We start from the raw sequence: 13,072 nt of genomic DNA, 5'->3' as shown, positions 1-13,072 counted from the left end.
AAATTTTTAATGATTTTCTCAAATCAAAACAGGGGATTTCGAAATCATTCTAACTCTGTCTCACACAAATTCTAATATCTCATTATATGAAATTCTTATGCTCGTTTCCTTTATAAGAAACTAGACTTGATAAGATTTAATTTCATATTTTATTCAACCTATAACTCAATTTCCACAATTTTTAGTGATTTTTCAAAATTAGACTACTGCTATTATCTAAAATTGTTTTAGTGCAAAATATTAATGACTAAGTTTATAACATCTTTATTTCCTTTCACTACAATATTTTCCATCACTCCCTCTTATTTTCCTTCACTAACAAATTAAGAACATAGTACCTCATGTAAGTAAACTCTACCTTAACATCACAAAAACATATTACCCAAACTTACCAAAGTAACCACATTCACAATATCATATATCCATATAACTAATATACCATATGGCACCTCAATATACATATTTTCTTTACCATGCTTATACTATTTCATCCATGTGTGTATGAGAACCATTTATAACCTTATGAACTCATATGTTTATATATACATATATTTATATCATTGCTAGCCATACCAATGGCTAACTTCTAAACATTGTGTAACATTTATCATTTCACTAATTTAGCTTATACATGCCATTTTCAAAATAAGTAAACCATTATATAAAAATTGATAGCATGACAGTCTGATGAAGTTTCCGACCCGTCTCTCACTTCTTCTGAGCTTTCAAGCACTATAAGATAGGGAAAATAAAACCTAATAAGCATATTTATGCTTAGTAAGTTCATATAACATGAATTAAACTTACCAATCATATTTAACATTTAAACCATATAAAAGCATAATTTCCATTCATTTTGGCTATTTGCCTATTCATAAACATTTCAATCAAACATGTTAGTAACAAACGTACCAATAGGCATAGATGAGCTCATCATGTTGTTTTCTCATTCAATCTCATATTTCTTATGTCTCATTTTACTATCTCATCTGTTGAATCGTTGGAATTATCGATGGATTTTCTAGTAGCACACACAAAGTGTACATTTCCATATTTCGTCAATTCATATCCAGGATTTAGCCCTTAGGATGTTAAATCATCAAGCACTCTCTCGAGTTACATATCAAGTAATCGTAGCGAATCAGGATTACCATTTTAGGGAAAATCCTATCCACCTTAAGTTACCATAGTGAATCAGGAACAAATCCTATCCACTTTATATATTTATAGTGAATCAAGAATAAATCCTATTCACTTTAATTTCTTTTAGTGAATCAGGAATAAATCCTATTCACTTTTAATTCTCGAGAAGGCTTTTGTCAGATTTTTCATCCAAGCTCAATCCATTTCTGCAACACATGCAGAACCTCATTTATTTCGGGAAATTTCCATTTATCCATCGATCACCAATTTAAACGGAATTTCACCCATTTATTAATTTCCAAACCTGTATCATTTCTTTCATTGCACATCTATATAATTCATATATTCAATTTCATACATCATATAGAATACAATACAACATTTAAATTAACATATTTACATACTCATTCAAGTTATACGAACTTACCTCGATAGTAGCTTGTAATCGAAATTCTTCTAATCCGATATCTTTTCTTTTCCACGACCACTTTCCTTTTTCGATCTTTTCAGATCTATATAAATAAATTTAACATCAATTCAACATATTTCATACTCATTTGAATTCAACTCTTGTTCTAGGGAAAATTAATATTTTGCCTCTAAACTTTTCATAAATTCCATTTTTGTCCCTAGGCTCGAAAATTAATATTCATGTAAATTAATCCTTGTTCCAAGCCTATTTGAATTTTACATCTCACATTTACAACACTTATATTTCATAAAATTTAGAATTTTTCTTTGAATTTCACAAGTTTACAAATTAGTCCATATTACACAAAACTTTTAATTTATTCTTCAATTTAATCCTTTACCTAACTCTAACTTGAAATTCTATCAATTTAACCCCTAATTCATCAATTAATTCAACATAAACCATGTCCAAAAATCTACTAACTTTCAAAATTTCAACATATACTAAGTATTATTTTGTTCTAGGATTCCAAAAACATCAAAATTACAAGAAAATGGGCTAAACTAACTTACCAAATTAAGCTTGAACCTTAAAACCCTAATTCTTCCTTTTCTTTTCTCTTTTCTTTTTCTCCCTTTCTCCCCTGTTTTTCGTTTCAACTTTCTGTTCTTCTTTTCTATCTTTGTTTTTTTATTTTGTTCTATTTATTTACTTTAATTCCTTTGTTTATTCATTTAATAATAATATATTATAATAATACAAATATCTTTTACTTATATAATAAGTAAATATATAATTATATTACAAGTGCACATATATTTATTATTGCTATAACACATGTATGGTTTCATTACCATACATTTGTCTCTATTTATTTTATTTAATAATAATAATAATAATAATAATAATAATAATGATCTAGTAATATATTTTAACACATAGAAATCTTAGATTTTTATGGTTATAACGCCTCAAATTTTACAAATTGGCATAATTGCCTATTTGGTTCTTTTCATAAGTAGACATCTAATCGGTAAAATTTTTCAGTCAAAATTTTCATGTGACCTTTTTAACATATTACTAATCATATAATAATATTAAAATAATTTATATTTTCAGGTCGGATTTATGGTTACGAAACCACTGCTCCGACTTCACTGAAAGTGGGCTGTTACATCTATTATGTCTAACATATGGACTAAACTAAGGCAAGATTATGAACATGTATGCATGTAATTGTATGCCATGTTGAATGATAGAATTTGTTTAATTTGAATGCTTGGAATGGTTGGTATTGGATGTGTGTTTCAAGTGCAGGTTATGAGTGTGATTTTAGGTGAAAAATGAAGCTAGAAATGACTTTATTTTGTCCACACGGGCAGACACACGGGCGTGTGTCTAGACCGTGTGTGACACACGGCCAGTTACATGGGCGTGTAGTTAGGCCGTGCGTCCCTTGCACATTAATTTTTAGAAATAGAATGCTCAGAATTGAGCACACGGGTAGAGACACGGGTGTGTCTTGGCCATGTGAAACCTGAACCTAATTTCGAAATGAATTAATTAACCACACAGCCTAGCACACGGGCGTGTGGCATGGCCGTGTGCACAAGTCAAAGAGTTACACGGGGTCGAATATGGCCTCTAGCACGGGTGTGTCCCTTGGACCACATGGGTGTGTGAGCCCTGCACCTTAGAAATTTTTTGAAATTTCGCAAAAAATTCTTAGAAGTTCGGATTAAGTACCGATTCTAATGCTCGTATGGGACCTCGAGGGTCCATTTAAAGGATGTTATGAATAAATCTCGAGGAATAAATAGTAACTATTTGAATTATCTGAAATTTTTTTGAAAGTTTCGATAGTGTTCCGTAACCCTATTCCGGTGACGTACACGGGTTAACGGTGTTACAAATAAAAATACATATTTAGATAGCATAATTTTGTTAATTTTAAAAATTTAAAGGAGATTTACACCATTCATTTTTAGTAGTTATTTTTGAAGTTGACACTTATATAATATGAAATACAATTTTTAAATGTAGTTTAAATATTTAAATTATTTGTAAAACTTGATTTCAATATATAAATTATTTTTATTTTTTTATAATTTATAATTAATATAAATGAAGGATAAATTTATAATTTATACTCAAACTCTAGTTAGAGGGGATAAACAATGTACTTGGCTCTTGCAAATCGTATAATTACTTCAATGTCCTTCTAAAAATTATAAGATCATACGGTATTGTAGTAATAAAACTACATTTTGGTTTCAAAAATATTTATATTTTACTTTTGACTTGATAGAAATTTTCTGTTACATCCGCGAAATTGGATTTTGAAAAATGTAAATTAAGAGTTTTAAAATTTTAATTTAATTGCTGATTAAGTTTTAATTTAATTGATGCTAGTATTGTTGTCAATACAAGAGGACACGAGTTTAAGTATGTTGAAGCGCATTATCCTCCTATAATGAAATTATGAAAAAAATAAAATTTTATTAAAAAATCCAATTTAATTTGAATGATACAAATGTCCAGCATGCCTGAGGCATGCTCAAAATATCATTTCTATAAATAGTGGGGTTAAGTTTATGAACAGTGGAGTAATAATATGTATAAATATCCAAATGTTCCATTTATTGAAACACACAGAAAATTACTCAATAAACATACAATTGCTATTGTACACAAACCTCAATGAAAAAAATCTCATCATTATAATTAAGATTTTCCCCAAATATTCATTACAAATAACATAAAATCAAATTACAATATCATGAAGGGAACATATATTTAGCATTTAGGTAGTCTCGATCCAATTGAGGCTTGCAACATGAACGACTATTCTAAAATACGTTGAAATCCCAGCAAATGTAACTTGAAGATCATGAAATATCCTGCAATGAGGATCATAGATAACAAGTGCTTTATTTCTATACTCCAATAAGAGCCCTCCACTCCTCAACTGGCATAGGACTCGAATGCTTCTTTTAGGCAAATAAAACCTCGAGTTATTCCATGATTCACACTGATCGTTTGGCTGCAATATTCTTGGTACGTAAGTTCCAATGCTAAATTCTTTGACCCAAGACTCTCTCACATCATACTCCTTCATAACCCGAATCTCCAATCCTTCATTATCGGAAGAAACTGCCGACCGGCAACCTCGTAGAACAACGAGTTCATGAAATCGCATGTCCGAACTGATGAAATCAGGCCTAGGGACCTCATTGAATTGTTCATTAGCCAAGTCAAAAGACATGATAAGATCAGTAGCATTGATTGTGTCGGGATAATAAATCCAATGAAGTTTATCGTGGACTAAAACCTGAGATTTTTGCCACATAAGATGGAAGGGAAATCTTCCGAAATTTCTCCATGTGGGGCTACCAACAGTCAAAATATAAACCTCGGATTCAATTGAAGAAGCATATGCGGCAGTCAGAGGAGGTCGACGCATGCTAGATATAGCAACACGCCTAGGCAGGGTTCTACAAGTTATTCCTTTATAGGATACCTCAACAACCTTATATTTCTTCGTAGTAGGATCCAAACCAAATCCCAACACGCTCCCATGATGACTAGCAGGGTTCTTTGTTATAATCTTTGGCAACTCAATGTAATCCCTAGTAAAAGGATTATAAATACAGAGCCCGAAGCTTGGGCGAGTGAAACGCAAGCATAGCAATCCATTACATGAACTCACCAAATGGAAGTTTGACAATGGTGGTATGGTAAGCTTCTTTGTTATCATCGCGTTTCCACCGTTTGGATGGCTGGAGAAATCTCCAAAATAAAGCTGGTTTTGGATGGCATTACCGATGATTTGTAAAATGAAGCTTGGATCATTGTCAATCATCCGCTTGAAATGCTTGTCGACAAACTCTTGATCTTGTATGAGTATACGCCAGGCTCGACACACAGATTTGGATTGCACCAAGCTTGGGATTGGAAGCCTTGATAGTATCGCAGGGACAAGCTCCCGAGGAAGACAATCCATTTCTCTAATTGGTTTTTTTTCTATGGTTTCTTCTTCGCGAAGTAGTGTTGAGAGATACAATAGAAGATTAGGTTGTATTATTAAAGATGGTTGGGCGATGAAAATAAAATTGAAATTGAATAGAATATTACATTATGAAAATGACCAAATCGGTCGCAATAACAAACAATTAGAAAGGAAGAAGAAGAAAAAAAAATACAAAAGCAAAAAAAATTGTATTGATGCACTCATCACTGTTGAAAACAATGGTAAAATATAAATGGTACTTTTAAGAAAAAAATCACGGGTCAAATTTTGGGTACAATACTTCAAACATGAATTTAAAGATATAAAAGATATAAAAAATAAATGTCATATTATTAATGTAAAAAAAAACTAAAAAAATAATATTTTTAGAAATTATTTGAATTTTTATAATTATAAAATTTTTTGTTCATATTTTGATGCATTGTTGAATTTTTTTTTATAATTTCTTTATACTTTATTCTAGAATTTTTTAATCATGATGTTTCAAAATTTTATAATTTTATTTCAACTACTTAACATTAAATTCTTAGTTTCTTGCATAAATATATATAATTAAATTAAATGTAATTATATATATACACTAAGAATAAATAATTTTTTTTAAGTTTTTACACATTTGAAATTTATATATACATATTTAGAATTTTTAAAATAATCATTAATAAAATTTTTATAATTTTTAAAGTATTTTTAGTTTTGCATGTATCTGAATGAATTTAGATATCTATTTGTTCATATTCATTTTATATACACATTTTAATTATTTTTTGAAAAATAACTTTTTGTTGACATGGTATGCCATGTGAAAACTTCTGATAACTTAGTCACATTAACTCAATTATGGTCAAACTTGAACGATTTCTTTAAGGTTACTTTTTTCAGTTAAATTAATTTTTTTTATTTTTTAGTAAGTTTTTTTTACCCTTTAGTCAAAATAATTCATAGAAAGGATTTGTTTTTAAATTTTGAATAAAATGGACAGTAACTAGAATTTTACAAAATGGGGGAACTAATCCTCTCTCAAGATAATTCAAAGAAATCAAGAGGACTGGATCGAGGGGACTTAAACACCAGTCATCTCAACAACTGCATAAACTGATTATAAAAACTCCGATAAAGACATCTCATTCTTTTTTTTTTTTTTAGATAACATGAAATCAGTATCATGGTGCCTCGATAAATGTATCGATCCAGTTGAGGCTTGCAACATGAACGGCTAAGGTGAAACATCTGGGAATTCCTTCAAATGTAAGTTGAAAATTCTGGAATGTTCTGCAATGAGGATCATAGACAAAGAGTGCTTTAATTTTGTACTCCAATAAAATCCCTCCACTCCTCAACTGACATAGGACTCGCATGCATGTCTTAGGCATATAAAACATTGAACTATCCAATGATTCACGTTCATCCGGCTGCAATATTTTTGGTAGGTAAGTTCCAATGCTAAATTCTTTGACCCAAGACTCTTTCACATCATACTCTTTCATAACCCAAATCTCCAGTTCTTCATTATCGTAATCAAAACAAACCGCCGACAGGCAACCTCGTAGAACCACGAGTTCGTGAAATTGCCTGTCCGAACTGATACAATCAGGCCTAGGGACTTCCTTGAATTGTTCATTACCCAAGTCAAACGAAATAATAGCAAGGTAAGCTTTACTACCCCGAGGATAAGAAATCCAATGAAGTTTTCCATTGACCAAAACCTGAGATTTTTGGCACATAAAATGGAAAGGGAAACTTCCCAAATTTCTCCTTGTGGGGCTACCATTACCAACAGTCAAAATATGAACCTCAGAGTCAATTGAAGAAGGTGCTATAATCTGAGGAGCTAGGCGATTGACAGGTCTAACAACATGGCTTGGAGAAGCTCTATAAATTCGTTTATATGATACCTCTACAACCTTATATTTGTTTGTGGTAGCATCCAGACCAAATCCCAATACCCCCACTTGATGACTAGGTCCCTTTGCTATTAGCTTTGGCAACTCCATAGAATCCCTGGTAAAAGGATTATAAATACAGATCAGTCCAAGGCTTCGGTGAGTGCCACGCAAGCATAGCAATCCATTACATGAACTCACCAAATGGAAATTAGTTAGCAATGGTAGCATGGTAAGCTTCTTTGTGATGATCGTAACGTTTCTATCATTTGGATGGCTGGAGAAATCTCCGAAGTAAAGTTGGTTTTGGATGGGTTGATCTCTGATTTGTAAAATGAAGCTTGGGTCATTCTCAACCATGCGCTTGAAATGCATGTTGACAAACACTTGATTTCGTATTAAGATACGCCAGGCTCGATTCACGGACTTGGATTGCATTATGGTTGAGATTGGAAGCCTTGATAGTATATCAATGACAAGCTCTTGAGGAAGACGATCCATTTTGCTAATTGTTTTTTTTTTTCTATATTTTCTTCTTCGTCAAGTATTGTTGAGAGGTTTAATAGAAGAGATTAGGTTGTATTATTAAAGAAAGCTTGGCGATGTAAACGAAATTGAATATAGAATATTATACCTTGACAATGACAAATTCGATCTTAATAACAAAAAAATAGAAATGAAAAAGAAAGCATATTGATGCCGTGCTAAGTAATCGTAATGAACCTAATTTTTTTTTAATATTATATAAAACATCTTACAAAACATAACATGTAAGATAAAAACAAATTGGATGGGGAATTTAAAGTATAATATGTAAGATGAAATATTGAAACTGAAGGCATGATTAACCAAGTAAAGGGTTCGTTTTCTTTTTACACAGGCAGCCAATATGGAGATTTGTATTTGCCCTAACTGAGCCGATTGGTGTTAACTTCTTTAAAGCTGCTATTTCATGTAGAGATGAGAATAGTTCCTTAATTACCTATTAGATCTATGTAATATGGCCGCAGAGCAATTTAGTTCGTATAGATTTGATTTAGAGCTTAAATTTTAATCCACAAAAATAGTTAAACTTCAGGAACAAAAAACAGTAATATCAAAAAATCAAAATAAAATTTAACATGGTCAAGGATTGAATTGTTCATTTTTCCTTTCATGTCAATATTATTATTACGATCTAAATTGGATGGAGAATTTAAATCATAATACTATCCGCATGGTAAGCCAATAACTAATAAATTCAAACTTCTTGTAAATTAGATAAACTTAAATTTATTGGAGTTCTTTATTTATGAACTTAATTTTGATTGTTTTATTTATAATTTTTATTTTGAATTTGATATCTATTTAAATTTTAATTTAAATCTTATTGGAAAAGCTCACTACACTCTGGAAAATTTAAAATTTTCTAGTGAGCATTTGAATTTTCCGATCATTAAAGTCGAAAATGGAAGAATAAGGGAGTGATAAGTGCTAAAAGTAACATATCTTAATTCTGTTCTTAATGCGTTTTCTAGGGAGATGAACCCTAGGATGGATTCTGTTATTTAATTTATTTTTATGCAATAAAGACTTAGATATTGTTTTCAATTGTGTGCTTAATTCTTAGTTTAATATTTCTAACCTATTGATCCATATTTGATGTGCTTAAATCAAAAGAGGAATAGACCCTGTTTAAGAGTAGATCTAGCGTAATTGAGTGAAGTTGCATACAATCCTAGAAATAGGATGACATAAATCTACCGGATTAGAGTCAAATCTAATAGGGGGATCCATAAATCGAGTTAATGAGATAATAAGGGTTTTAATTTGAAAGAAATTTCAATTAATCAACCTAGAGTCATTTGCTCTTACTCTTGAAGAGAGATATTAGCATAATTTAGGGATTTCTACGGATCAAGATACTGAATGAAGAAATTATTTAATTTAGATTGATAATGACAGATGAAGTCTAGATGAATTCTGTCTTGGGTATTATTTCGCTTATTGGTTGTTAATCTTTGTTTTCTTGATTTGTTCTTTGTTGTGTTCTTTAGTTAATTAATTTAGTTAATTTTAGTTTTAATCAATCTCTCCAATTTGTCGGTTAAATAATAGAAAGACAGTAGTTACTAGTACTTTTAATCCTCGTGGGAAAGATAATTTTACTCACTGCAACTATACTATTAATTGATAAGTGTACAGTGCTTTTGTCAAATTTTTAGTTGGTTTAAGGGGAATGATAAAAGTTTATTTTGAAGGTTTATATAAAAAAGTATATGAAATAATTAAAATTAAAAAAAAAACATGGTTTCTACATTAGGGGTCCACGCTTGAACCCGTACTTAGTCCATCCACCATTTTTTTTAGTGATGGTTTAATTTCGTTTTTATTTTCCTTTTCAGTTTGCCTCTTATGGAATTTGATCCTTAATTTAGTTTTAATTAATTTAATTTGATCTCGATTTAATTTTAATTACATTCAATTTGAACAATGCTATTTTTTTTATGTAGGTTTAAATTTAAATGTTGATTCTATATGGTTTTAATTATAAATGTTATTATGTTAGAGGTCGCGGATCAAAGCTTGTGACATATGCACACAGAATATTTCATGTAGGTTAATTGATTAAATGGGGTTCATTTAACCTAGTTGAATTGGCCTAGTTCGAGAAAACATATGTAGAAACCCATTTATTTAAAGCCGTGGTGGTCTAGTGAAATACTCCAGTAAAATTGGAGTTAGCATTGTGAATATTTTGTAATCCTAAGCGATAAGATTGTATAGTACTGTTTAAATCCTTTAGGACTATCATATTGTATATTATCTATGATCTCGACCGTCATTGTAATTTAAACTGTACCGTTGAATTTAATAATTTTACAATCCTACCCTAAAAATAGTCTTAAGTTAAAATTATTGTGAAATTGCTTGTTTAATTTGGCGATTATTTTTCCGTGATACTTACATGTTCTTGATTTGTGGTTTAGTTAAAGCTCATTAAATTGAGTGTTTACTTTTATTTGTTTCACTTAATTGTGATTTTTAATTTATTATTAAGGACTATTTTTGAGTAATTGAGATTTTTTTTATAACTAGATATGTTTTTATTTGTTTTATTGTTTGAGCAAAATTTTATTTGGACGGGGTGGTATTCAAGTAAAGCCCTCTAAAAAATTTTGACTCGAAAATTTAAACTTAGTCCAAATTCTTGGGAAGAAAATTCAATTTCACTTTTTTAAACTACTTGATGGTGAATAATTGAGGTTTATATTCAAATTTTGAATATATTTTGATTTATATTTTAATGTTAATTATTTTATTTTGGTTGCATGTAAATATGAACATAAAGTCATGTTAGGCCATTTTATTATTTAGAACTCTTGCCGAAGAAGGTCCATGATGTCCTGAACTTTACAAGAACAAGATATATTGTTAATAAGAATTATTTGTGGTTTTAAAATGGAAAAAGAAATAAAAAAAGATTGCTTTTTTTATTGATCAAGTAGAACATCAAAGGGATTTGTTGTGAGTCGAGTTTAAAATCTTTGTTTTAGATAAAATGTTACTGAGATTTTCTTGAAAAAAAAAAAACGAAGAGAGATGATGGAGAGAAGGCATTGTTTTTGTGGTGTGAAGAGAAACTGTCTAAGGTTTCGAAACCCTAACAAAAAAGTTGGCTTTTATATGACGTTTATTAACTCCTTATAGTTTATTTACTTATTTAGGCCATGTTGATATTAATAATTTTAATTCCCTAAAAATATTTATCGTGTTTTTTATAATATTTAATTTTAATTTTTTAAAAACATTTATTGTTTTTTGAATTCGTTCTAGCATCAATTATAATGTTTTAAAAATTAAACTTACATATTATTATGTTTTAATTTCATAATAATCAAATATACTTAAATATTTATATTATTTTGTATTTACTTTTTCAATCATGGTATTTCTAAAATATTACAAATTTTGAAATTAATTTTTAAAAATAAATATAATATATTTTAATTGATACATACGATTAAACTCGTGCATTGTATGACTAAGAAAGTTACTATCTAAATTGTAAGAGAGTTTAAATAATAATATCAGCCAATAACAAATAAATTCAAACATTAGATAAATAAAATAAAATTTAAATTTATTGGAACTTTTTATTTATAAGTTTAAGACTGATTTATTTATTTTAAATTTTTATTTTTATTTGATATTTATTTACATTTTAATTTTGAGATTTCTTATTTAATTAATTGTTCATATATTTATTATTTTGCTTTAATTATTATCTTTTGTAATTATTGTTGTTATTTGGTTAATTTTAATGTTAATTTATTCTATTATTTAAAAATGTTATGAGTTTTTTTAATATTGTTTTGAGATTAATTTTGTTTAATTGTTGTAAAATTCTAGATTAAAATATTAATCAGAATTATCATAAAGTAAATACTTTGTTACAAATTTTAGGTTACAAATAGTTAACCGATACACTAGTTGCTAACAGATATCAACCAAACATTGTTGAATTAAACAATTACTAATTGCTTAAAGGGTTGAATAGAAATGTTTAGCTACAGTGACTACTTTGGTTGCTTCTATGATGAACAAACTGAAAATAGAGTAAACAAATGACATAAAAGATTGCTTACACAGTTTGGTTTCCTTATGTTTGTTGACTTTAGCTCTGTGAGTAAATTCATTATATTTAATCCTAATACAATAAGTGAATCAAGTTCTATCACTCTCCTAGCATAGCAACCTCACTTTTGTATCTAAAGACCTAGATATCTAAGTTCTCCCCTTGAGAACCTAGGTTATAAACACAACTTGTTTACTCTCAAATGCATTCACAAAATACTTTCTTCAGTGAACAACTAATTGCTCTCAATCCTTAGTTAAAATGCCTATACAACTCTCTCAAGTATATAGAAGTTTGAGACTTGCTAACATACTAGAGATTAATTACAACCTAGTCCTTATTAAATAGTATCTATAAAATAGCAAAATACAATATACTAATAAAGGCCAATGTAAAGTGGACTGTTGGAGATTGTTTTTCAATGCTATCTTTAATGCTATCTAGATCCATTCTCTATAATCCAAGAGATCCAAATTACTTGATCTAATCCAATCCAATCTTCAAGATAACTTGATTCAAATGGATTTGTCACACATGGCCTAGACACAAGTCTATGTGCCTACTCGTGTCGACAAAATAAGGCTATTTACCAAGCCTTTTTGTCACCTTTACTTATGTAACCTGCACAAATATCACTCTATACTAACATAAGGGCACATTTCATAGCCAAAATAACCATAATGAACAACATTTCATTTATGCAATTTACTCATCCATTAAAATGTTATCTTCCATTTATAAATAAAAAATGAGTATTGACCATCATCCATGATCTTATACAAAATGAGTATCGTATTCATCATATGAGCCAACATATTATGGCTAACTAACAAAACACTAAACAAAGACTTGAGTCCCTATACATGCCAGAAAACAAAACAATGAAACTAGCTATATTGAGGTCTTGAGTGATAGTGTGATCGAAGCTTTTGATGTCACTGGATTCCCGATGCTAGCTTGGCGACACTATAAGGAAATAAAAGAAA

The 13,072-nt window shown here is 29.5% G+C and overlaps 2 protein-coding genes across 2 annotated transcripts; both read right to left on the bottom strand.

Annotated features, from left to right (window-relative positions):
- Nucleotides 1–4,358: 4,358 nt before the first annotated feature.
- LOC121209981 (F-box protein At3g07870) lies at nt 4,359–5,558 on the bottom strand. Its single transcript, XM_041082034.1, has one exon. It carries the CDS (start codon nt 5,556–5,558, stop codon nt 4,359–4,361), a length of 1,200 nt encoding a protein of 399 aa, XP_040937968.1.
- Nucleotides 5,559–6,748: 1,190 nt separating this feature from the next.
- On the bottom strand, nt 6,749–7,969 carry LOC107923409 (F-box protein At3g07870). The gene has a single exon (XM_016853620.1). The coding sequence runs from the start codon at nt 7,967–7,969 to the stop codon at nt 6,749–6,751; it is 1,221 nt and encodes a 406-aa protein (XP_016709109.1).
- Between the last annotated feature and the right edge of the window lie 5,103 nt (nt 7,970–13,072).

This window comes from Gossypium hirsutum, chromosome A11 (genome assembly GCF_007990345.1).
Source record: "Gossypium hirsutum isolate 1008001.06 chromosome A11, Gossypium_hirsutum_v2.1, whole genome shotgun sequence".
In the NCBI taxonomy this organism is placed as follows: Eukaryota; Viridiplantae; Streptophyta; class Magnoliopsida; order Malvales; family Malvaceae; genus Gossypium; species Gossypium hirsutum.
This window is presented reverse-complemented; position numbering and strand designations above follow the sequence as displayed.

What these genes read in the sequence shown, in the direction of transcription:
- LOC121209981 (XM_041082034.1), bottom strand. Translation starts at nt 5,558, where the DNA reads ATGGATTGTCTTCCTCGGGAGCTTGTCCCTGCGATACTATCAAGGCTT.
- LOC107923409 (XM_016853620.1), bottom strand. Translation starts at nt 7,969, where the DNA reads ATGGATCGTCTTCCTCAAGAGCTTGTCATTGATATACTATCAAGGCTT.